The sequence below is a fragment of the Orbicella faveolata genome, unplaced genomic scaffold (assembly GCF_042242905.1).
Source record: "Orbicella faveolata isolate gen_17 unplaced genomic scaffold, um_ofav_v1 contig_34, whole genome shotgun sequence".
NCBI lineage: Eukaryota > Metazoa > Cnidaria > Anthozoa > Scleractinia > Merulinidae > Orbicella > Orbicella faveolata.
The window spans coordinates 1631705-1657483 of record NW_028301563.1 but is presented as its reverse complement, the minus strand read 5'-3'; the positions used below and the strand labels follow the sequence as shown (position 1 = coordinate 1657483).

Here is a 25779-nt window from a genome sequence, read left to right as displayed (position 1 = left end):
GTCGACTGATTATCGTTGTGTTCAGGCTTTGAATAATGTAAACAATGTCTGCTAATTTAAGTTCGTTTATTTAGCTGCTACGACAGTTTATCTCAAGTTTTACAACTCCACCGAAAAAAAGTCTTCTTGTAATATTTTATCTTAGATCCATACTGTGTGATCAAGTTTATCAAGGAATTTTCTAAAAACTACAGCAAAAGGGTATGCTTATAGCTACCATTATAACTGTACTCTGACGTAGCACGATAATAAAAAGATACGCTGAATAATTAATCATTATTCCACGAGCGCGTGATAGATATGAGTTGGGTATAATTATTTCATATCCAACAAGTGCGATTAGAATAATGATTTATTATAAACGCGTCCAAAATATGTAAAACTAAACTGAACAAAAAAAAAAAAACGTACCTAGAAATTACGCCCATACGCTTACCATATTTAAAGGGCATATGATGGCTTATGTACTGTACCATGACGGCTAAAACAAAGAACACTTTTGAATTACATTATCCCATGATCCAGTTTTTAATAATGTCTGCTATTCTAATTCACTCACTAAGGTGCAATGGTCCATTTATCTGAACGGTTAAAACCCTACAGAGAAAAACAAAAAAACGAAAACAAAAACAAACAAACAAACAAAAAAAAACCTGGTAATACTTTATCTTAATTCCATAAGATGCTGAAGAGTATATAAGTAAAATGCTAGCACATGAAAAACTACACTAATTTTCTCGTATACATTATTTTTATGTCTTCTGTGTGAGACGTCCAACTGGTGTTTATGGTGTATACCAGGCTACCACCGAACTTTGGTACACATCTCAAGTATTCACTGGAAACTAAAAGAGAAGAAGAAGAAGAAGAAAAATAAAAAAAATTGAGTTTGTGTAAACATCTACAGAATACAAATTGGTGAATTCGATGAGGTAAAGCAATGGAAATGAAAACCAAAATTCTTGAACAAATTGAATTTACTGATCGATTTGAATTGACATTGTATTACCTTGTAGACTGTAAGTAGTCCCTCTTCCGCTAACTCTGTCGAACGTGGCGCATGAAAATGAACGCGCGAAATCTGTCTATTTTTTCCCGGGCTTTAAGCGAAAGAGGGACTACTTGAGTCTAGTTGCGTTGTCGATAATCGGCTGGGAAATGAGCTACCGAAGGGAAGCGTGGCATCTTCAGATGGGGATGGGCGTTTTGTATCGAGACGTTTTCACTCCTGTGTTTTTTTTTTTTTTTTCGCTATTACACCGGTACCGACTGTGACGACTGACATTGCGTTAACCTGCAGTGAAATCTTGGATTGCGTGTCAGATGACGAAAGCTTAGGGCATTACTCATACCTCTTCGTTTTCCAGCTTAGTGTAACCTCCATGTCCATATGTGGGTGGAACCTGAGGTTGGTAATTTGTGGCCATGGCTCCAGATGAAGCAACTTGAGCAAACTGAGGTTGGTTACCCACCATTCCGGAAACGGGTACCATGACCATTTGTGGTTGGCTTCCCTGAGGCCCTGGTATGACAGTTTGAATTGGAACCATGCCACTGCCTGCTTGCATCGGAACGGCCACAGGAACACCATCATGGTATTGGGAAATGGCAGAACCGCTATTGGGGGGATACATCACTTCACCCTGAGGAGAAAAGAAAGTCATGAAAAGCGATATCGACAAGACAGCAAAAGAACCATATTCCTTGGTATCATACTGATTACTTCAGTAAAAGTAAGGTTCTCTTGGCTCTTCCAGGTTCCAAGGTGAAAAGTGGCAAAAACCCAAAGGAAAGCTTGTTGAAGCGTCTCGAGTTTTTTTCGTGAAACTCGTTGTTTGACAGTTTTCGTTTCATCGATGTGTTGCACTTACTTTTTTTCGTATCATGATAGAACTAAAAGAATGCTCTTACTTTCACTGAATGGGACGTAATGCAAGTCATCATCCAGGCCTAACCCTCGGGGGACGTCTTCCCTATAAGGCATTTTTCAGACTCCTGAAATGAGGTTTTAGTATGTAACGCTGACACATTTATTAACTGCTCATTCATCCCTCACAGAGATTTTACTTTACGTGTCAAGCAGCATTTAGCCGTGCGTATTATCCAAGTGTCATATCAGATTTCAGCATTGCAGGATTAATTTTTGCATTCTAGTGTCATTTTTGGTTAATTTCCCATAAACCCACTTTATTACTGAAAACCTGAGATCCATGACTGCGGATATATGATCGTAGATGGCATGCGACTTTAGATGACGTCATGACCAAGAAATGTATGTCATCTTGTAGAACAAGCCGAGTGATACTTATTTCACGCGAAACAATTTAGGTATACCCTGTTGTAACAAAAATTCATGAAAAGGGTTCCATCCCCCTTCCCCTCCTCCTTGTACCTCAGTGGGTGCAACAGTTTGCATGTACGTTCGAGCGTTAAAGGGACGTTATCATGGTGATTTTGCGGCATTTGCAGTCAAAGCGGTACTATGATGTCACTGAAATGCTCTTAGTAGATGAAAATAAAGATATCAAATTGATTTTTGAGGAAAGCGCAAATTGTTATAAGATTTTAACCATTTTCCAAGACTTTTTCAGTTTGACATCACAACCTTTTCCTTTCGTAACCTATTGCACCGCTCTTTCTATAGCCTCAGCGCACATATCAAGATTGAAATATGTTAAGTTTGGCCTGCTGATCGATACTTTTGATTGATTTTTGTTCTTATTTTCGTTTTTTTTTTTTTTTTTGTTTATTTGTTTCGGATGATTTTCCGTTACACGAAGACAATTCAATTCAATTCTTTATTTACAAGATAACAGATCTTTTAAAGTTGCATAATAGAAATTATCAATAGATCACTCCAGTCCCGGATAACTCACCTGTTGTGGTAGATTGCCATAGCAACATGTGCAAGGTTTCATCATACAGAGGCACACGGCAGCCCAGATCCCAATGCCAAACTCCACAATGCCAAGGATCAAAATGATGGCACTTACAGTCATTTCTGTGTCGAAATTGACATATCTTCTATATCCAATGAAGTAGTAGTCCTCTGTAGGACCATAGCCATTGTAGTCATTGTAGTATGGGTCAGACATGTAGTCGTTGTTTTGGTTAGCAATTGCCATGCTGTAACAAATGATGATTGTTCCACCAAACACGGCTGAGATGATGGAAAACCCCATAAACACACCAGCCTTAAGGAAAAGATAAGGTAAGACAAGAACTGTCTTAACTCCAACCCAGCTGATAGTTTTTGTACAACGAGAATGAAGGAATGATAATTCGAGAATGTTGATTGAGTCTACATTCAGTCAACAATTGGCAAAACTAGAAATTAGAGTGCGACAGCAATTGGAATCTTCTTCTTTACAAAGAGGCATATTACATCTAGCGCCTGACACCTTCCCTCAACAAAGGACTCAAATCCAGCGGAGAACTTTGCCTTTTTCATGAATGTTACTTTTTGTTTCATCTCTTCATTATTATTAACACCATATTTACACCTACGAGCTACCTTGTTTGTATATTCTAATCGGATGATAGTATAGTTCTTACCGAAATTCTCGTTTTGCCAATCGTTGTCTGGCATTTTTGGATTATCATTCATTCTATAAGTGTCTCAATATCGAGTGTACAACATATGGTCTCTGAAGCTTGAGTTCGCTTGACCTGCTTTTCACTAGTGACATTTTTTTGTGTGTGTATGTTGCTGGCCACAATAAAAGAAAGAGCGTGGCTCGATTCACATGATGGCCAATTTGAATGCCTTTGTTTCGCAAAATTTCTTTGCGAGATACAGCAGGAAATACTCAGACAGGACGAAATATCAAGAATCCGGCTGAGAAAACCCAGAATTCGGTTTAACGGCTCGTAAAATGGTTTTATATAAAAAGGTTGTTCTAAATATTAAGTACGTAGATGAGAGAGGTAAAGATTACATTTAGCAGCGGTGTGGATCTCACAGCTTTCACGTGATACGTGTGTATAATGCAGTGCAGTGCCTCTAACTTTCTAACTTACTTTTTTCTGGGTTGAAACAGTATGGTGTCCAAATGCAAGTTATTAAGCAATCCTGGGTACGTCACAGTACCTTGCACTATTTCATGGTATGGCTAGTTCGTGAGCGGCAAGATGAACCGAATCCTGTGCTGTGATTAGCTACCCGAGCGCGATACCTTACCCACTCGGGGATCACACGCCGTGTTCCCAAGAAAATAGCGTTATTTTCCATATAATAAATCTTTTATTGACTAAGCCTGTTCGGTCAAGATAGCTGGATATTTGCTTCGCTCGATCTTGCATGTTTATGGACTTCCGCTTCGAGTCGGTTCATAAACACGCAAAATAAAATAATAATAATAATAATAATTAGTATATTCTCAGCTCCGACTATTGCATTTCTAGCTCTCTGATTGGCTCAAAAACTCCGACTATGAGCCATTAGTCGGAGTTTTACCTTATATGGAAAACAGTGCGCCAAGTTTAAAAATTTTCCGCTCTGTAAAATTGTTGAAATAAAAATCGGCGGCAAAAACCCGATTAAGAATATACTAAAACAATTATTCCATTCGACCTTGTTGGATATGAAGTGATCATAACCAACTCGCGCTACGCGCTCGTTGGTTATTTATCACTTCATATCCAACGCGGTTTCATGGAATAATTGTTAATAATTTTAATAATAATAATAATAATAATAATAATAATAAAAATAAAAAAATATATAAAAAAAAACATTCGGCCAAGATCCAGCCATTTGACCCCATTCTTGGTCAGTAATGAATATGTACAAGCTGGTTCTAGCTTTAAGGTGGCCGAACACAGTTTTCGCGCGTGCTTTTGCTGATGCAATTGAGCGCGCGCACAAGGATTGCAAAGAGCGATCATTTTATTTACTCAACACCCGCACTATCTGTGCTATTTTTTCTCTATTATTGAACGCAGTGTATTGATGGCTTTAGTCTTTTATTACAAAAATATGTTAGAAAAGGTAACGACGCAAAGAAACCAGCAATTCTCAGCTTTCTCTTTGTTACCGAAAGAACCCAGTTAAATGCAGCGCATGCGCAGTTGCTCGAAAAATTGAGACCGATTGCTTTTGCAGAAACTTGCGGATTTCTGACGATCCAGTCGTTAGAATTTCAAGAAATTTGGCAGAAAAATAGTTCAGAAACCACGTGAATGATCTATCACAAAAAATCTGAATTTTGACATAGGAAATTTTTAATAATACAGAACATGCGATGAAAACGATTCACGGCGAATTACGAAAATCGCCTATGTCAAAATTTCATTAGAACAGTGTTGACAGAAGGGACTCAATGTCAATTCGTAGTGGGCAAAAGATGAAAAAAATCTAACGACTGGATTTTTTTTAAATAAACAAAAACCATTTTTTAACCTTTGTTTTTAACCAGCCCTGTTGCCATGGCAACAGCACACACCTTAGCCAAAATGCGAGAATAAACTTTTCTGTGGTTAACCTTGACTCCTGCAAAAAACGAGCGCCAAAGCATAAACAGCTTAAAAGTAATGGTGAATTAGGCATAGGCTCTTGAAAACTGTGTTCGGCTACCTTAAAGATCGTAAATAAAACTCTTGTGTGTACCGTTCAAATTTAGTTTAAAGTTGAAACGTATTTTCACGTGCTAATGTTCATTAATACACCGAAAGGCTGACGAAAAGGGTCGCCTGAACTCTCCAGTGTATGGAGAGTAGCTATGCGTATGAAAACTATCCAGAAATTCTAACTTCTAGATAAAGGGATTTCGTTTGCTTTTCTCTTTTCTGTACGACGAACAGAAAACCGACAGCCAAACTTTAAATGTATAGTTTCTCTAATGTCCTAAAGCGGAAAACCTACGTGGACATAGTATGAAACGGCTTAACGAAATGCTAAAGTCGGATCTAATTACTTCGTAAAATATGCAACCAAACGATGTCCTTTCGGACAAACACAATTTTATCAACTTACAAACGCATTGCGTGAAGTACTTCGTTCTTTGCGAGTCCCAGGTATACCCAGACCTCCTGCTACGCACATCTGAAATAGAACACAGAGTTCCTTTATATTAACAAAGTAAAATGTAGACGAATACAGGATGTACATTGATTTCTTGACTCAAACTGCCAAGTAAACAATGTGCATATCTAAGTTTCCAAACCGGAATAACAGACCGGGCTCGACCTTCTAAATAGTTCTTAGAGAAATTGTCGTGATTTTAGGTGCCATGCATATTTGGGAACGTAAATTCACCGGATTACAGCATTTGTATCCCCAAATTTTTTCTTTCCCACAATTTTAATCGCGCTTGGATTATTTGCTCTGAGAACAGTGTTTGCATCTGTCTCAGAAACCCGTTTGAGCTTTTCAAGGAGAGCCCCTGCAACAGTGTTGAAATCTTTAGACTTAACTCTAACACTGTGCGCACTAGTAGCATTATTATGTTACATACTATTTGCGTATTTTCTTCATCAAACAGTTTTCAATTTAGAGCATCTTAAAATTCTTCGAAAAGCATTTGATGCCTTGCGAGTCATCTAGTCAGGTAACGGGTATTAGAAGACATTTGACAGTTAACACCATCTGAAAGGTTTTATCCAAATCTGAGAAGGCACTGAATTTATATTGTGTTGAATATTCTTTACAGTTTATTCAAGCATGATTTCGAGGACCTGTAGTACAGCCCAAGTGGTAGATATGAAGTTCTTTGTTCAAGAAGTTTCGAAGTGAATTTGTTAACTAATAAATTCAGCTATTTTTTAAACTTTAAAGAAGGATGGAACGAGTTCATCGGTCTGTAAAGCTACAGATATTTAAAGAACAATTTTCTCTTAAATTTTCGTTTTCTATTTTCTGATTTTGTCTATTTAGGATGGATAGGTATTGCCCAGATAATATTTCCATGGCAAAGCATTCCTAGCGTTTTAGTGTTCAATGCAGCGAATATCGTAGTTGCAGACTTAGGATGTCAAAGACAAAATATAATGTACTTTTTAAAAGAAGACATGCCGTGCATTTTCTTGGTAGACTTGGAAACTAGCAAGAATAAACAGAACTAGACACGCCACAAATTTGCGTGCATGTAATCAAAATAATATCCATGATTATATCCACTGAATCTGAAATAAACAAACTGAGCTCGCTCGATTAAGCGACGTTGTCGAGGGTTTTATAACCGAAAGTTAAATTAGAAATGAAAGAATTTTGTAACAGATCTAGAAGAGTAACTGATTTCAGCGACAGTGTTAATAAGCTCATTATTTTGTGATATTAAACACGGAAAAAGTGTAAGTTCTCGTTCGTTTGCGTCCTTGAGGCTTCTTCAGGTTCATAATAATTACGTGTGCATATTCTTTACAGTTCCAAGAAGAATTTCAAGGCAGGTTTTCAAGTCTGTGAACATAATCCTTGGTCGGGCAAACCGAAAGGATCGACTGCTTGATGATGAACATCACGTCAACTAAGACATCTGTCTATCTCTTCCGTACAACTAGACAGTTTGCATTTCTATGCAATAACCCTCGAAGTATTTACATGAGGCGTCTGTTCTGAGCCTTTTTCTTCAAAGAGTCTCGACAAGGAGATCGAAATTTGCCTCAAAGCCGAACTAACCTTGCCAATGCATCAAGATTCAAAGGTAAACCCGCGGCAAATTGACAATTCACCTTCTTGCTAGCTTATATATCAACAATCGTTTCGAATTAAAGGTTCCATGAGCGGCATGGAACTAGACACAAGCACAACTCACCCAAACACCCATCCAAATACCGAAACCTGCAAAGCCTGTTTCAGTGTTTTGCATTGCACGGTCAGCGACGCCAAAACAGAAAAGTATAAATCCCACAATGATGTGCACATTCGCAAGAATCCTCGCCATGTCGGCGGCATTGCCTGCATTGTCCGCCATGTCTGAAAACGTAAATCAATACCGTACCACAGAGAAGAGAAAATGTCATCCACTATATGATATTTGGATAATTGCCAGAGGCGCAAGTTCCGGCTCGGGCCCGTTTCTCGATAGCCCCGGAAACTTTTCGGGCCCGTAAAGCCATTTTTAGTTCATCTATATCTTAAAACGGAGAAGTGTAAACGCCTGAAACTTCTTGTACGAAGGGAACCTCTGTTCATATTAAGAGTCCCTGTCCATAAAAATGGAAAATAACTCGGCAAGGGTCGAAAATTCGATTTCGCTCATATTCTTGTGGTAGATAGGCTAGGGCATGACAAAAACTACTGGATAGTTTTTTTGGCAAAATATCCTTTTATTTCAAAGAAATATGCAAATTACCAACTTCCGTTAAAGTGCCACTGAAACGAAATTTTCGTACTCTCTTTCATTATCCCAATCTATAGTTTCAAACGTGCTTAAAGTAATGGTGAGCTTTATTTCTGTCAAATCCTAACGGAAAGTGCTTTTTTTAGCTGTTGAAATCGACTTTTTGGAGCAAAACTGTGTCCGGGCTCTGGAACCGAGTTTAAGGACCTTGTGAAGTCACTGGTTGTATTCACGCAAGAAGCGCGATAGATTCTCTCTTGTTTTCACTTGATTTATTCAAGTTTATTCTTCATATTGTCGATACCTACTAGTTTTCTACTTTGTAATTTCTGTCGAGCCTTGACAGGAAATACACATCATAAACATTGGAAGGCGCCAGACAGTGTAGATTCACCAAAATAAACGCTACAGATTAGAACAGCTCAGTATACTTTTCGAACATCTTGAGTACTCGATTGGAGATTTCGAAGACGAGTGTGGCAACTTTTATATCACGTCCTGAAGCCTAAACACTATATTTCGTCGTCTGTTCTCAGCCTGGTTCTGAAATTTGGATTCTCACCTTTATCTAAGGTCTATTAACAAGGTTCGAATATATCCTCGGCAACTTTACTGCATAATTAAAAGCTGTAAGCGCATCAGCCATCCCGCACAATCACGAAGTTATTGACGATCCACAAGCTTTGAGCCGATTACTTCTTTGCACACAGAGGGCATCTTTTTATGATACTAATAAGTGAGAGTTCAAAATGTATCTTTGAAAACTGTGATCCGCAGCAGGGTTTGCTTTATCGCCGCATACGTATCAGTGTAAACAAAGCGGGAATTTCGCTTCTCTTTCACACGTATCTCCCAATTGCAATATTTCACGGCCCATGGATTACTTTGAGCTCTTTAGCACATACTTACGTCTATGATCTTCATTTAATAGTATCCAAGTTCAAAACAATTTGTTAAAACGTGACTAGTTTACACTCCTTTCGAAGGTTTATTAAACAGAATTTGAACTAATCTGCATATATGACTTTTCGCCGCCGACATTGTCACGCTTTCTCTCGTTTCCTGAAAACATACCTGTAGGGTCATGGCAGCTTAGTTTAACTTTATAGTTTAAATTCGCTCCCTCATATAAAAGAAGAGGGTTTCTTAAATTGTTGCTGTTGCGATAACTTGTAGGATGTAGCAGATACAACTGGACTAAAGGTCACTGTGGCACAATCTCGTCCGCTGTGAAACTCACAAAGTGTCCGGTTTCCTCGAAGCGAAGCGACTCGAAAACTCGAGGCGTTGTTGCTGCGATTCATGCAGCAGCAGTCCGGATAATATTTTCAACAGCCGCTTTCTCTTGTTTTCATGTCTTTTTTACTTTACGAGTGTAGATATTGTTTAATTGAGTGCTGGCCATTTCACCAAGAGTCCCGATCATTTTGCGATCTAAGAACTCCCACTCGTTTGCTTGCGTACATAAAATATCCTGCAAATATCCAATTAAATAGACTGGAAAGCCCCAGGATCGACTCTCCACCTCTTCATGTCTAAGGCTACTGTTATTATCTGCTTTACAGCTGTGAGATGTCCTTAAGATGTTTTTTGAGGGGCTTCGAACAGTAATCTCTTCTCCCATAATCACTCTAAATTTTCAGCGCGGCATGAGGGTAATACAACCAGTGACGTCACTGGGCTGTTTTGACCGCGCCAAAATGGCCGCCAATTTTGGGCCTAACCAGCCAACTTCGAACGGCTCAAAAAGCAGTTTTCGCTCACCGTATGCGAAAAAAAAGTTTGCAGTGTTTCCAAGTAAGGTTGAAACTTTATTACTAAGCAAAAATCTCACATACAAAAATTTCGTTTCAGTGGCACTTTAAAATCGTCATTTGACGCACCATTTTATTAAACAAGTTTGAGAGCCTCGCATGCAAAACCACATCATTCTTCCGTCTTTAAAACACTCAAATATTTTTGTGCAATGTTTAAATGTGTACTGGGTTGGTTTTAGGGAATGTTGTGTTGTCTTTTTGGGTGCAAAATAATTAAATTTCGAAGACATGTATTTCATTCACTTAAAAGCACTTCGTGAATATAATTGATTTTCACCATGTGCGAAACCTTCAAATGGATTAAGCTTGTGGTGGTTGAATCGCAGAAGGATGATCTACAGATTCCTGTCAAAAATTTCTTTGGGCAAATGATTGTGAGCGACGCGAGAGCTTTTCAAAGTACGTCAAAAATGCAAATATTTGACCATCCATCGTCAAATTTCAGTTTACGGGTTAGACGTATATTTTAGCATGCGCCACATGACTTGACCTATAATAAGTTGAAATAGACACAGAGCTGATAATTTCGAAATGCTCTAACCTCATTTGCTGTAAAAGGCAGGTCCAAAGCCGATTTGACGTGTTTCTCTCACCATTCGTCGCACACAAAGCAGAAGTTTGCTTTTGTTTACGTAACGTCCGATGTACACGCCAACTGTCAACCTATTATTCGTCGAATACATGAATCTGTGACCCTCTTTCGACACATATGATCAGCACTGCATCTAAGTCAAAAACGGCTGACTCATTTGTAGATAGTTGCTTGCTTTGCACTACACCAAAATATTACGTTTGATCATCATGGTTTGATGGCTTGAATCCTTGCTTGCAGCGGCTCCTTGTTCGTCACGCAATGCTGTCATCCCATTTTAGGGGGTAGGGGTAGGACAATTTCTATCCTAATACATAAGGCTCCGTAAGGTTGGGTACCACGGGGAGCACATAATCGTGCTGAGTAGGAAGAGATTAAATTAAGAAATGAGAAGAATGAATAGTTTACCATTGCCCCTGTTGTTATCTTTTACTCGACTACCGCTACCTACATGCCCTGCCTAATACTGTAACGCTAAACTCATACCTAGGTCTTTTCCCGCTGTGCAATATATTTTTGGTTTACATGTAATACAGTGGGCTACCCCCGGGGAAATGGGTGGTGACCGCTTACTATGGGGCTAGCCGCTTAAAAAGAGGTTGGTGTACCTTGAATATTTAATTTTTCATTATCGGGTTATAAATTTCTTGGTGAACGTGGAGTCAATTCAAGACAATCATGATAGACGTGTATTTGAATTATCACTCGTCATGCACCTTCAGTTTCAGACTCTTACCTGCCATCGCCCTTTCCAAAACAAAGTGTCTAAATTTTGGGTGGCCGCTGAATAGGGGTAAATACAAAAATGAAACCCTTATCGCAACGACAAAATGGTGGCCGCGGAGGTAACCGGTCAATAGGTGTTTTATTTACAATATTTTACTGACAATAATTTTGGACTGTATTGACAACAGTCCTCTATTTTCTGTTACAAACATATCGATGCCTCGCCACTAGGCAAACAAAATCCGCCAAATAAAATGGCATGGCCAGGGCTATTTACTCACGTAATTACTAATTAAATTTAGTCTGTTTTTCTCATGAATTAGACACGTTGTGATTTCCTATTTTTATTTCAGCTAGTTCTTGCTTCATTGATCTATAATTCGTTTCATGGAGATTTTTTTTAAATTCTATTGAGTACAGGCACTAGCTTTATCAGCTGTTGTTTGAAACATCAAAACGTACAACAAACGGGATTCCGAGGCCACGTACACTATAGAATACGATTATATAAATATACACATATTTTTATATATATGAACAAAAAGATGAGCAATGATTAAATTGTTTCATTTATCCTGAGAGTGCTCTATACAAAATAGATCAAAATCTGCGGCATATCCCGTGACAGCATTGCGTGACGAACAAATAACGGCTATAAGATTGTACTGCGCCGACATGCTTATCAGCAATGGTCAGCAATCGATCAAACGTATTATTTTGGCGCAGTGCAAAGCAAGCAACTATCTACAAATGACTCAGCCGTTTTTGACTTAGATGCAGTGATGTTCATATGCGCAGAAAGATGGTCACAGATTCATGTATTCGACGAATAATAGGTTGACAGTTGGCGATGTACATCGGACGTTACGTAAACAAAAGCAAACTTCTGCTTTGTGTGCGACGAATGGTGAGAGAAACACGTCAAATCGGCTTTGGACCTGCCTTTTACAGCAAATGAGGTTAGAGCATTTCGAAATTATCAGCTCTGTGTCTATTTCAACTTATTATAGGTCAAGTCATGTGGCGCATGCTAAAATATACGTCTAACCCGTAAACTGAAATTTGACGATGGATGGTCAAATATTTGCATTTTTGACGTACTTTGAAAAGCTCTCGCGTCGCTCACAATCATTTGCCCAAAGACATTTTTACAGGAATCTGTAGATCATCCTTCTGCGATTCAACCACCACAAGCTTAATCCATTTGAAGGTTTCGCACATGGTGAAAATCAATTATATTCACGAAGTGCTTTTAAGTGAATGAAATACATGTCTTCGAAATTTAATTATTTTGCACCCAAAAAGACAACACAACATTCCCTAAAACCAACCCAGTACACATTTAAACATTGCACAAAAATATTTGAGTGTTTTAAAGACGGAAGAATGATGTGGTTTTGCATGCGAGGCTCTCAAACTTGCTTAATAAAATGGTGCGTCAAATGACGATTTTAACGGAATTTGGTAATTTGCATATTTCTTTGAAATAAAAGGATATTTTGCCAAAAAAACTATCCAGTAGTTTTTGTCATGCCCTAGCCTATCTACCACAAGAATATGAGCGAAATCGAATTCTCGACCCTTGCCGCGAAATTAAGAATTTGTCTGATTTTTACAGGCAGGCACTCTTAAGAATATGTGAATAAAACAGCTCTGTAATCGTAAGGTTCGAGATTTTGCTATGGCTTTCCGGGCCCGAAAAGTTTCCGGGACTTTCCAGAAACGGGCCCCTGTTGCGTTTGACCTTTAACGACTTACCTAAGGTCCAGTCCACCCTGCGCCGGAGAAATTTGAAAACGCAGCAAATGAATTTGCGTTTGAGGAAACGTCGTCATCTTCCCTTTAGAAAAGCTCCGTTTTCAAAATGAATTCCGTCCACAACAAAACGCAAAGCCGGCGTTTTCGAATACCTCCGTTGAAAGAGCGAGTTCGAAAAGCTTCGTTGTAGTCGGTGACAGAGTAGTGTTGACGGTAGGCCCAACCGCAGGAATAATGCTGAGTTTTCAAATTTCTTCAGGGAAGTGTGGACGAGGCCTAACGTACCTTTGCTATTTATTGTATATATCTAGAAAGAAGGAAGTGTTATTTCGTGCTCGCTCCTTTAGTTAATTTGCCTTGGCTCTGGAAACTCACATCGACAATTCATAACGTTTGTCACGCCAGCTACGGGTGGCATCACGGAACTTTTCAAAAACGCTGAACGTGACGTAGCACCTAATTGGTAAACGACGCCATTAATCTCGAAAACCAAGTGCTCAAAACTCGCACACGAAGCACCTCCACTTCGAAAGCCAATGTATATATTAGTTCACGTTTTGAAACAGAGGGAAACAAAACAAGAATCAAACGGGCTGAAATGACCCTGTGGTAGCAAACTTCTTGTCACAACAGTATGCATGGGACAATTTCGTGTTTTATGATATGCAAGCAACAACTTGCTGTATTCTGATTTGCTTAATAACATGTCAATTAATCCAAAATTAGGACAGAAATGAGATATTGAGTGCCAAACGGTGAAATTGAGCGCAAAAACAAATTTTACGATGAAATTGAAAATGACTGACAGATACAGCAGGGAAGAAATTGAGCCCGGAGAGACAAAATCACGGACAAAAATTAGCAAGATTGAGACTTTATATTTGAGTTTTAATGCAAAGACTTGATAACAAACCAAAGTATAAGGGTGGGCAAAAATTACTGAACAAGTTAACGCCAGGTGTGTAAGGTATAAAATTTACTGATTGCAGTGACATATGCCGAAACCGATCAGGAAGGCATAACAAAAAATTAAAAATTAAAATACTTTTGTATTCCCAAGCGAAACGTGAAGAAGGACCTGGCATGCATGACGCCTTAAGAACCCACAACATCTTACTTTTGAAGATGAAAGGTACAAGCATTCTACTTTTGCAGAAAAGAAAAAAGTTTAGAGGGGGTTCTAAATGGGGTAGTGTCTTACGGCTAATGGTCAATATTTTGGCTTTTTTACGGCTGACGGTTAATTTTTTTCCGTTACGGTTAACGGATCTGTTAAAAATTAATTTCCATTGTTTAAAAAAGTTAAAAATGATTTTTTTTTATTGTTGTAAAGCCTCAGAAACATTCTGGGGTGGAAAAATGTGGCGGTATACTACCACGGTGAACTATATCTGGTCTATATCTTCATTCCTACAAGTATACTGCGGTACTTTGACAAATACAAAACAAATAAAACAAGGAAGTATATTTAATCGTATTTGTTAAAGCTACAGGATAAATTTGCCCAATGAAACATTTGAAATAACATCCATGCTGTATGGGCAACGGTTCTTTTGTGACTGCCTAAACCTCAAACCCTATCCACGCTTTGACTTGTCTTCCAGACCTTGTTATCACAAGTTTACCAGTGACCAGTTCCTCTGAATCAAAATCTGCTGAATCAATATGATCGGAATAGCTTTCGCACTCCTCCACCTGTTTGAAATCAGCCTCGGACGCGAGCGTGAACTTCGGAACCATGGTATCACTTACGAAACTTATTTCCCACCCTTCGACAGCAGCTGAGCGGTTTTCCAAGGAGGCAGTGTGCGTTGTGTTTACTTGGCCGGCTGGAAAATGCACCCTTGTAACAGGTTTAGGATTTTCCTTTGCATATACTGCCGGAGAAAGAGCTCCTGCCTTATCTTTTGTTGTCTCGCTCCTCACTGCTCTCTGCCGTACTGGACGGTAATTCTCCAGCCAAACCTTCATGGTCCCTTTTTCTTCTGTAAGCGTATCAGCAGGCAGTGAAGTCATGAACTTTGCATCTCTGAAGGCCATACCCGTTTGTGACACCGGGTGGTACGAGAATGGATGGGTAAAGTATTTTGCCCCCTCTTTGGTTACTCGCGGACCTAATCGTAGTCTAGTTGCACGACGCTTATCGCCACAAATTTATTTTTTGAACAACCAGGCCCTGCATGTTTACTATTACACAGATATATTTGTACCGATTTCCTGGACGTTTTGTGATATTAGATTGGTATTTTGCAATTACAATGATTGCACATTTAATGGCTCATGAACCAGCGAAAATGTCTCTGTGAAAACGCTGTCGTACTACTAAGCATTTGGCTTTAATTATGACAGGAATCACAAAATTCCAGAATCCAGTGGTTTTGCTTGACAAGGCCACTCCGACCACGTGCCAAACCAGCTGGTCAGCAGTTACGTCAACATAGCGAATGCATACACACATGCAGCCTATTTTATCGTTAATTTAATGAAACTACTTACCGTTTAGCTCGCTCTCCCCATCTGAAGCAAGCAAGACGGGTAATTCCAGCTCCAGCTGCTGCGTCGAGATTTTCCGTTTTGCCACCAAGTTTCAGGTCAAACGATCCTAACCCGAACTTCTTGGCTTCTAATATATAGATTTAGGCGAGCCTAAAAGCGTAGCTCCTGGGCCGGGTTGTTTCAAAGCCCGATTAAGCTAACCCAGAAAACAGTAGAATTTTGATTTGAGTTCTGTAACTTTGCGGTGAGGTTTTCTGTATATTGTTTGGCCTTCTGTGTTGAGTTTCAATAATCACCCTATACACAAAACAAAACAGCAAAAAACATTTGTATAAAAGAAAAAGTTATAATTTGGTCAACTTTTAATCCTGGGTTAGCGTTAACCGGCTTCCGAACAATCCTGCCCTGTTTCCAACAAGTTAACCTGATATGAGCCTGCGATCCAATCGATAACCAGCACTTGGTCAGCGGTCAACTTCAAAAAACACGTGACCTCGAGGAGCTGTAAACTTGAGCGCGCGATATGGTCACGTGATACTGGTCAGCGGATATCTTGTTTTGACATGTGTCAATTGATCATAATGTGGATGTCCAATATCAAGGAAGTACACGGTAAACCAAGGCTGCATGTCTGTCAACCTATCATTTGGAGTATGGCCGCCATGTTGGGCAACACCGTCGTCGTCGCCGTCGTGCGTACGCGCCCACGAGCAATACCGCTAGCCATGATAACCATGAGAAAATCAACTCATGGGTTTCTTTTTCTTTCCTATATGAGTATGGGGTTCCGCTTGGCGGCCCTTCGGGCCGCCAGAGCTCTGCTATGAAATTTTTTCTAAATGAAAGAAGAGATCTGTGTTGTTCCTCAATTTTTATCCTCGCCTTGTATCTTTCGGTGGGTTTTTCTTCACCAGTGCGATAAAAACTAATAACAGCTTTGACTACGGCCTTTGCATCGACATTGCAAACTCGTCAAATCATGACTAAAGAAACTGGAGATGGTCTAAAAATAGTAAGACCTGTCAAAACGTCTGTCAACTCGTGCTACGACACCGTTCGACAGACACTTCCAACACTTGCGGCTTGCTGAGTAGTGAGACTGGTAAAATCAGGAAATTCAACACACATAAAGTCTTCACACGAGACCTTAGACTTTTTGTGGCCAGAATATTTTACAGTTAACATTTTTACGGCTAACGGTTATTATTATTGTCATTATTATTATTATTATTATTATTATTATTATTATTGTTGTTGTTGTTGTTGCATGTTGTTGGTTTTTCAATTTTACGCCTGACGGCTAGATTGTTGGCCGTTTTACGGAGATAAGGATTATCTCTATTAAAATAATCAAATTCGGTAAGTCTGCTCTCCAACACTGAAACAATGTTAAAGTTTTAAGAGGCAAATCTAAAATGCACAACGTCCTCCAGCCCGGAGAAGTAAATTAATGTCCTTCAGTGCTGAGAAAATCTGGCTCTTGATACTAGACTTTTAGCTCCGTCTTAAGCTTTTGGTTCAAGCAACTGGTGCTGAGGTTAAAAAGTTTCTATTACATGGTTTTGTGATGTTATTCTTGACTAATGCAGTATACGTCCTAACTGTTTATTTTGCAGGTTTAAAAACAGCGAAGCAATTAAGGCTTAGATCTCTTTTATCTCTACCTTCGCTATATACGAAGGAAATATACAACGGAAGTGAAAAGCAGCTAAAAAATTATTCTTGATATCTTAATCTGTTTTTTTGATATTTAATTTTCCTTTACGTCTATCTGGCCACGTCTATGGTGTCTACCTAACTAAGGAACTTGTTTGCACACCCAGTCTTCACTGGAATTGGCAAAAAAGAGCAAAATTAAAACAAATTTGCTTTCAATTGACGTACAAAAGGTTTACACAACACGTCGAGGAAATATATAAAGCCGTTACATAACGAGGTGAACACTTTAATCGTTAGCAGGTAGAAACATTTCTGAAAAATGTTTAGTTATTTTGTCCTTACCATGACGCAACTGATAAAAACTACACCAGTGAGCAAAAAGTGTTCCATAAGTCACAAGAATAAATTGGTTGTTTTTAAACTATCAGTCTCTCCATCTTAAGTGATTCAGTCCCAAATATCTACTACTCTGCATACATCCATTTGGCTTCGAAATCGTGTAGTCATACTGCATACATATATATGTCTATTCCACGTCCCCATGAGGCGTTTCAGTGAAATGTACAACAAACTGAACAAAAGTACAATAAAAGTAGGTCTCTACAAGTAAAATCTAAGATTAAAAAAGCACTACAAGATTCTAATCTAACAGGAACTAAAAAAATCAGAGTAATTAAGCTATTTCTTGCTAGGTAACAAACTATCAGCCTCACAGTTATGCATTAAGAGTCTTTTCCTTTTTTTGGTCATAAAATGGGCTAGCGATGGACTTGACTTAATATTGTGCGGCAAAGCGTTCCAGAGAGATACAATACGATAGTAAAAAAGTTCTTTGGCCAGTTGCAGTGCTAAATAACGGAATATTTAGCAGCTGTTAATTTCTAATGTTGCGTTTTGATATCGATGAAAGCTCAATAAACTGATCAGATAGACACCTCGGGACAAGGCCATTCATGCATTAGAATGCCATGATTGAATCACGATAATACAAATGTTGTTTCAGGGGGAGCCAGTTGAGTTTCCTGAGAATGGGAGCAACATGATTATACTTCTTAGACCCGCTAATGACTCTACTGGCAAAATTTTGAACAGTCTGGAGTTTGGTAATGTTAGATTGTGAAGTATTGCTCCAAACTTAAGAGCAATAATAAAGTTTACTGAAAACTAACGCGTTGATAATAATGATTAGTATACCAGTAACAAGTACCAATATAATGGCTTAGGTATCTGTTCATTTTCCAGTGGCATGTGGTTTCCCTGTCCATAGGACGGACGCACCTCAGTCAGCTGAAGGTCTGTTGCCATAGCTCCAGATATGGTATCTTGAACACACTGACTTTGACTGCCAACCATTCCGGAAGCAGCTACCAGGACCGTTTGAGGTTGATATCCCTGTGCCCCAGTTTGGGCCCCACCCATACCACCACCTCCTTGTATTGGAACGACCACAGGAACACCACCACGTGCCTGGCTAATGGACGAACCAGACATGACACTATGCAAGTCTGAACCCTAAGAAAAGAAATATATCATTCAAGAAAGAAGACATGGAGTTGAAGAGGCCGAAAAGGCCAAGTGGCGAGGGCTCTCGCCACCCTCACTAATGTGCCCCGGGTTCGATCCTGGCCTGGTGCCATTTTGGGTTGAGTTTGTTATTGGTTCTCTCTTTGTTAAAGGGTTTTCCTCCCGGTACCAGGATTGTCCTCCGTCCAGAAAACAAATTCCAGTGCGACCTGGAAAGTATAGTCTCACACGAAAATCAGTTAGGCTTGTGTGGCTTCCTCTGAAAATATTGAAAATATTATCTTACTTTTTCTAAATTCCAAAAACCATACTTCAAAATAAAAGGGTGTGACTTCAATTGGAGGTGTCGTGTAATATTGAAAAATTAGTTCTTGATCCTTCTGGTTGGAAAATGCTCACCTGTTATGATGGATTGCCATAGCAACATTTGCAAGGCTGCATCATGCAGAGCCACATGGCAGCCCAGATTCCAATGAAAAACTCCACAATGCCGACAACCAAAACAGTGTAAACTGAGAACCACTTCTGCGTAAAACTCTCTTTAGAATATACTCCTCCAGTAATGCCGTCGTCTCCAGTAGCCCTCTCTACCACCGTACTCATTGTAGTTATCAGGGAAGTATGAGTCATGGTATTCTCGATAAAAGTCAGTTGCTAAGGTTAGGAAATGATGATTATTCCACCAAACAAGGCTGAGGCGATGGATAACCCCATAAACACACCACCCTGAACGAAAAGATAAGACATGCACTGACAAGTATTTTAAAATCGCGTGTCCAATATATGGCCTTGTAGTGTGGTTGATGAGCAATGAAACAACTGATCATAACATTATGTGCCGTTTTTTTTTTTTTTTTTCTTTAAGTAGCACTTAAGAGTGAATGCCTATAAAAATGGACCTAAATCGCCTATCAGTGGCACAAGTCGAAAAATTGATTTCGCTGGTATTTTGTCCATAGATAGGTCCTAGTAAGAATGGAAACGGACCATAGTTAGTTTCTGCTAATACAGCTTTCTTTGGTAGAAATACACCAAAAACGATTTCGACCCGACTGGGCTCAAAATCTACTTCCGGTTTTGCTGAATTTTCCGAATATTTGATTGCTTCGCGCTCCGCAGAACAGCTACTTGAGAATCTTTCAATAGATTTTATATTCAGTTCAGGTCTTCGTAGTATGTCTGAGCGAAAAATAAAATAAATCAAAGTTAGTTTTGGGCCCGAAAAGAGATAAAACTGACACGCAAAATTTTACAGTATGCCGCAGGAGAATTATTGCATAAAAACATCGCCACATTTTTCTATGGGCTATAACTTTAAATACCATAAAAACACTTTCTACGGGTTAAATATACACCCACCTGTTAGGATATCAAAAAATATCTCTGGGCAAATGGTTTTAAGTCGCCCGCCTTGGCCTGTGTTTCTCGTAGATTTTGCCCAAAATCCGCCGCTGAGATGTAAACAATTGCGCGACGCGGAGAGCCACTCTCGAGTAAAATATTCGTTTCCAGCAATCCGATGAAAGCAATTTTTGAAAAGTTGTGTGGATAAAATAATGGAAAATGGTTTTCTGTTTTTGTTTAAGTTAGTATAAATATATACGTTTTTTCATTTGCATTGCAACACCCACGACATCCCTGATAAAGAACGTTACTACAGTACTCCGGGAAATGATTTTAACACTTGTTTGTTTTATAGATTTCACTGATAACTTACAATACAGTGGCAGTTTTAGAGATACACTTAACCAGTCCTCTATGGTTTATGGCAATTGAATCATTGACTGACAAACAAGAGAAAATGACAAATAAAGTCAAGTGGAAATACCATAATTTCTATAAACTACTAACTGCGTGACGGCATCTCAGCTCTTCTAGCTGTGTAGAAAATTTGTACCTACACAATATGCTCAAACTCAGCTAGAAAACCTGGAATTTCTTGAGTTGAATTAGCCGAGGAAGAAATTGCGTTTAAGTTTCAATCATACTGGGAAAAAAAAATCCATCTTTTCTTCTTTGGTTGTTTGATCAATTACCTGAAATTTGCAGATCATATCACTGGTAGACAAATCATGTAAACATTACAGTGGTCGATCTAGGACTAGGTTTACACTAAAGGAGTTTTTTTGGATTCGTAAAAGTTCCTGGATTCATCAATTTTAGAGTATTCGGATTAGTAGAGGTTTACAGTGAAAGGATATTCGGATTCTTAACCGTTTATACACGACGATAACTCCGGGAACATTCATGATGGAATGGTTAACAAGCAGTTTGTTGCCTCGACGACGAGAAACAAAATGCCTCCGAAAATAAGGCTAGGGGTAGGTTGAGACAGTCTGAAGCTTTCTTTCAACTCGCTGACCACGGTACTGTTATCCATCATGTCAGGTCCCTCCAGGTATTTATTCTGGTCTTTACTTAATATCTAGAACCGTCGAGGTTTTTGATCGTGCCATCGTCGTCATCTGCGCAGTAAAGTATAAATTGGATTTCTGAGGAGTATGGCATTACTCATTATAAAAGTGATTACCTACACCTGAAACAGTACAAGGTAATCACCCAGCGACCGCCATCAAATGGCCATCAATGTGACTACGACTCGACTACGACTGGATCATGTAATCCGCCATTTTCGTTCCACCGCAAACTCAAAAGATCACAGGCGAAAAAATATCCGGATTCGAGAGAAAATCGTTTACACGACAAAACTCTCGGGATTCAAAAGTTTTCGGATTCAAAGTTCCCACTTTAAATTCCGGATTCAAAATCTCCGGAGTCACGACCAAACCGGGGAGTTTTTATTTCGGATTCGTCCACTTTTGTGTAAACGGCAAAATCAATCCGGCACTAAAACGTTCCGGATTCATCACGAATCCGGAACAATTTCCTCTAGTGTAAACCTACAATCCTGGCCATAAGTTGTTGGGACACCTCCCCTTTTTGCGCGCTAAAACCCACGATTTCAACTACGTCCTTAACGTTTTAGAACAAAAGATGAATAGAAGCAGGTACAATTGACCCCCCTCCCACCTAGCAATGTTGCATGAAAATGAAGCTATTCTGAAGACTAGATCGGATGTGGGAAAAAAGGAAAAAGGGACAATAGAAAGTGATTAGATAGTTGTGTTGGAACCAAACGCGATTGCTAAAAAATCGCTATTATTGGAATAAGACGTGAATATCTATCTTATCGTCTCTTTAGTTCGACAATACTGTTCTAGGAGGCGAACAATTCTTGAAACGTGGCTATTCTGAAGCTATTATCAAGGATTTTTTTTTTTCAAGATTTTTATCAACATTGACAGGGGGGAGAGAGGTAGGCGGGCTTGCGCGGTTTTGGTTTTAAGAGAGGCTGCCTGTGAAGTCATCTGCCGTAACTGTCCCAACACTTTTGACTAGGATTGTAGTCTTAAATGAACAGCGAACATCCATCTTATTTTGTTCGCGGAAGTCGGTCACAGAAGAGCGAATTTCAATGAAATATATATATAATTTGATTAAGCAATTAGCCAAAAATAGGTTGGCCGCCAAAACAGTTTAGGTGTGACCGTCGGTAAGTTCCAAAAGATCATACTCACGGCTTGTAAACGAACTGCCATATCTTTAATTTCGCTACATCTGATACACAAGTCTTCCGTACCTTCCTTACCTTAAGACTTCCGGCGTGTAGTTCAGAATTATCACAATCTTTGACGAAAGAACCGAGGCGAAAATAGTACATTTACAAACTGCCGAGGTTCGACCTTGTTCGGAACAGCAAAACTCATGTGCCTTTTTTGTCACATGACTCTACATCGAGGGAAAACTGGCGCCTAGTGCGCAATACCGCTGTTCAACTCAATGCGGTAGCATTTACATTAGCGTTTAGCCTAACTCTAACCTTAAGTTTTAAGACTGAAGAAAAAAAGAAAAAAAGCATTGAGCATTTCAGTTGTTTGAAACAGAAACATTCGCGCACAATGAACTATATGTATAGTACGTGCGTAACCTGGAAAGCAATCCGTCCACCACAGTAATTGTTCAAATTAACAGCTTACCGAGACACTCGCACTGTCGATGCCTCTTATATATGATTTAAACTTTTAGGATTTGTTTACTTTACTTTTTCCGACTCTTTAGCAGGAGAAAAGGCACTAAATGTGCTGGTACAAATAAAAAGGTTTAACCGAAAATCGATCCGTCGTAATCAACAAATACAAATTTAATCACTGTAGCGTTCCTTCAGATCACGTAAGGCTACAAACCAACAATATCAACTTGTCATTACGCTTAACAAATGAACTTAGAACGATTTTATTTCTAGAACTCGTTCGTGTAATTAAAATGATCAAAGAAAGAACGACAGCCTAAAACGACATAGCAGTAACACCCGAACTCCAAGTAAATTGCTTTTAATTGGCGTTTTTAATTAACGAAATTTCCAAAGCGATGACTTTCAAAATATTAAAGTTAAAAGTGATCCATTATGTTTTTCTTTTTTCACCCAAATGTTCTAAGATAGCCATCCGCGGTTTGTTGGAAACGAATTATGTATTCAGGATGACCGCCAGCGTCACGCAATTGTTTACATTCTCACGGCGGTTCTGGGAAAAAATTTATGAGAAGCACAAGCCAAGGCGGGCGACTTAAAACCATTTGCCCAGAGATATTTTTTGATTTTCAAACAGGTGGGTGTACAGTTAACCCGTAGAAAGTGTTTTTATGGCATTTAAAGTTATAGCCCATAGAAAAATATGACGATATTTTAGTGCTATAATTCGTTTGCAACACATCGTAATATTTTGCGTTTCTGTTCGATATCGTTTCGGGCTCAAACGAAACCTCGATTTATTTTATTTTTAGTTCAGTCATACCATGAAGACCTGAGCTGAATGTAAAAACCATTGAAAGATTCTCAAGTAGCTGTTCTGCGGAGCGCGACGCAATCAAATATTCGGAAAATTCAGCAAAACCGGAAGCAGATTTTGAGCCCAATCGGAAAAAAATCGTTTTTCGCAAATTTCTCTCCCAAAAGGCTGCATTAGCAGAAACTAACTATGGTCCGTTTGTTTACTAGCTAGGGCCAATCTATGGGCAAAAAATGAGCAAAATCGATTTTTCGACTTGTGCCGTTGTTTGGTCCATAGTTATGGGCACTGGCTCTTAAAGGTTTGGAAAGACAAGTGAGTGTTCAGTAAGTCGGGTACGATTCAGTCAGCCTTACGTGGTGGTCTCACAGCGAGTAAAATTATACTGTGATTGATTGTGATGTTACATTGTAATTATATTGTGATTGTCTGTTCAAATTTAGCGTACACTGGCAGGTGAACGCACAGAGCTTGAAATTCAAATCTGTTTATTTTTCTAGTTCTAGAATATCATAAACCATTATTTAGAACCTAGCTAAAGCATCAGCAAAAAAAATAATAACATAGTCCATTTGCAATGCGTAGGTGGTCATATATTCATGCAAACTGCGCAATATAAATGTAAATCATTATTATTATTAATAATGCATATCAACTTACAAAAACTTCGTTCCTTGTTAGTGCCAGGGATACCCAGGCATCCTGTCACGCACATCAAAAAGAGAATACCGATTACATTAACAATAGACGCAGACGTTGGGGTCCAGTGAGGCGTCTCCTGATGATTGGCTACGGTATTTACCATACAAAACAAATATTAATATATCGTTTCTGAATTTCCACGCAGTACATGTAGTTCTGTTACTCTCACTGTAAAATCTTGCTATACTTGACTGTTAAACGGAACCTGTCGAAGAGTGTCATTGCTCGAGTTTTCCATGAGAAATTTCTATAGCGTATTGTGGTAGCAGCAATTTACAAATTATATTTTTCTTAGACTACATACGCAGGCGTGTAAGAAGACGCCTTCTACGCTTCTATCGGCTCGTCACGCAATCTTTCTCTCCCACTGGGGTGGGAAAGGAAGATCGCGTGACGAGCTCAAAGAGCGTCCTTGTAGGAGGCTATGTAAGAAGAAACTAACACCACCCATGATACTTAACCTGTGTGGTTTGCGAGTGATCTTGCATTGGACGTCCGGTGAAGCCCAACCTTTTCATTTTATCCAAAACATCAACAAAAAAATGATAAATTCGAAAAAGTAACGTGATTCAACGCTTTAACATGGAGCTTTACTTTTGTCTTTTTCCTGAATTTCTTCAGTATTCATCTTTCTGCACAGTTCACGAAACTTAAAACGAACGTGAATATTCCAGAATACTTAAGTCCTCTGGACAAACAAGTAGCAACTTTCGAATCAAGACTGTCCAACTTACCGTCGTCTTTAGCTGTGCTTAGTAGAATTCTACTTGAACACTAACGAAAACGCTGCGATCTGGATGGCTGAGTGTTTGTACACTATCAGCCATTATAAGTCACCACTAAATTTTCTCCGATTTTCATTGGTTTAAGTTGATGACGTCACGCAATAGTGTTCATTGGCGGAGCGACACTATGAGCCCATAGTGCCCGTCCGGGTGAAATACTCAGATGGATAGTACTCATGCATCTGTACCCATACAGGCTAATAAAAAAAAGTAAGAAAAAGAGGTTGGAAAAAATGATTGATCTGCATTTAGTGGCCTTTTACCTGTTTTATTTTGTCAAATTTTACACTTGGCTTGCACGCCTTTCATCTGAAAATGTCGAAAATTTTTGCGAAACGTTTTTGAACTGGCGCGGTTAAGAAAATTTAGTGGTGAACAATAAGGACAATAGAGCGTTTATTCATTCTTAAAACCCTCCAAGCTTTGCTCCTCGGGAAAATATTTGTTTTAAGAATATCAAATTTTCGCAGAAAACTATCGCAGCCGATAGTCCCTCGACAGAAATGTTCTTCTGTTTAAACAGAAATCTCAAAAAATTCCTTGCTTTATTTTGTTTCATTTATCTATTTAATTATTTATTTTTATCATTTTTTT

At 39.0% G+C, this 25779-nt stretch overlaps 4 protein-coding genes across 4 annotated transcripts; all 4 read right to left on the bottom strand.

Annotated features, from left to right (window-relative positions):
- Positions 1-49: 49 nt before the first annotated feature.
- On the bottom strand, positions 50-7957 carry LOC110058767 (uncharacterized). The gene is made up of 5 exons (XM_089272067.1): positions 7752-7957; positions 5975-6043; positions 2877-3194; positions 1353-1643; positions 50-845 (listed from the first exon to the last, which is right to left on the bottom strand). Exons 1-5 carry the CDS (start codon positions 7908-7910, stop codon positions 828-830), a joined length of 855 nt encoding a protein of 284 aa, XP_089128193.1. The 5' UTR covers positions 7911-7957; the 3' UTR covers positions 50-827.
- Positions 7958-14656: 6699 nt separating this feature from the next.
- LOC149104261 (uncharacterized) lies at positions 14657-17272 on the bottom strand. Its single transcript, XM_089272100.1, has one exon. The coding sequence runs from the start codon at positions 15210-15212 to the stop codon at positions 14736-14738; it is 477 nt and encodes a 158-aa protein (XP_089128226.1). The 5' UTR covers positions 15213-17272; the 3' UTR covers positions 14657-14735.
- Positions 17273-17597: 325 nt separating this feature from the next.
- Positions 17598-19385, bottom strand: LOC110058743 (uncharacterized). Its single transcript, XM_089272112.1, has 2 exons — positions 19251-19385; positions 17598-18839 (listed from the first exon to the last, which is right to left on the bottom strand). The coding sequence occupies exon 2, from the start codon at positions 18816-18818 to the stop codon at positions 18513-18515; it is 306 nt and encodes a 101-aa protein (XP_089128238.1). The 5' UTR covers positions 18819-18839; positions 19251-19385; the 3' UTR covers positions 17598-18512.
- LOC149104260 (uncharacterized) lies at positions 18823-25452 on the bottom strand. The gene is made up of 2 exons (XM_089271412.1): positions 24294-25452; positions 18823-19505 (listed from the first exon to the last, which is right to left on the bottom strand). The coding sequence occupies exons 1-2, from the start codon at positions 24501-24503 to the stop codon at positions 19254-19256; spliced, it is 462 nt and encodes a 153-aa protein (XP_089127538.1). The 5' UTR covers positions 24504-25452; the 3' UTR covers positions 18823-19253.
- Between the last annotated feature and the right edge of the window lie 327 nt (positions 25453-25779).

Excerpts from the sequence above, each read along its gene's own strand:
- LOC110058767 (XM_089272067.1), bottom strand. The coding sequence starts at position 7,910 with ATGGCGGACAATGCAGGCAATGCCGCCGACATGGCGAGGATTCTTGCG. Across the intron at positions 6,044-7,751 it reads GTATTTGGATGGGTGTTTGG|ATGTGCGTAGCAGGAGGTCT; the intron begins GTGAGTTGTGCT and ends GTTCTATTTCAG. Across the intron at positions 1,644-2,876 it reads ATGGCAATCTACCACAACAG|GGTGAAGTGATGTATCCCCC; the intron begins GTGAGTTATCCG and ends TTTTCTCCTCAG.
- LOC149104261 (XM_089272100.1), bottom strand. The coding sequence starts at position 15,212 with ATGGCCTTCAGAGATGCAAAGTTCATGACTTCACTGCCTGCTGATACG.
- LOC110058743 (XM_089272112.1), bottom strand. The coding sequence starts at position 18,818 with ATGTCTGGTTCGTCCATTAGCCAGGCACGTGGTGGTGTTCCTGTGGTC.
- LOC149104260 (XM_089271412.1), bottom strand. The coding sequence starts at position 24,503 with ATGGTAAATACCGTAGCCAATCATCAGGAGACGCCTCACTGGACCCCA. Across the intron at positions 19,506-24,293 it reads ATTGCGCAGTTTGCATGAAT|CAACTGACTTTTATCGAGAA; the intron begins ATATGACCACCT and ends TCCTAACCTTAG.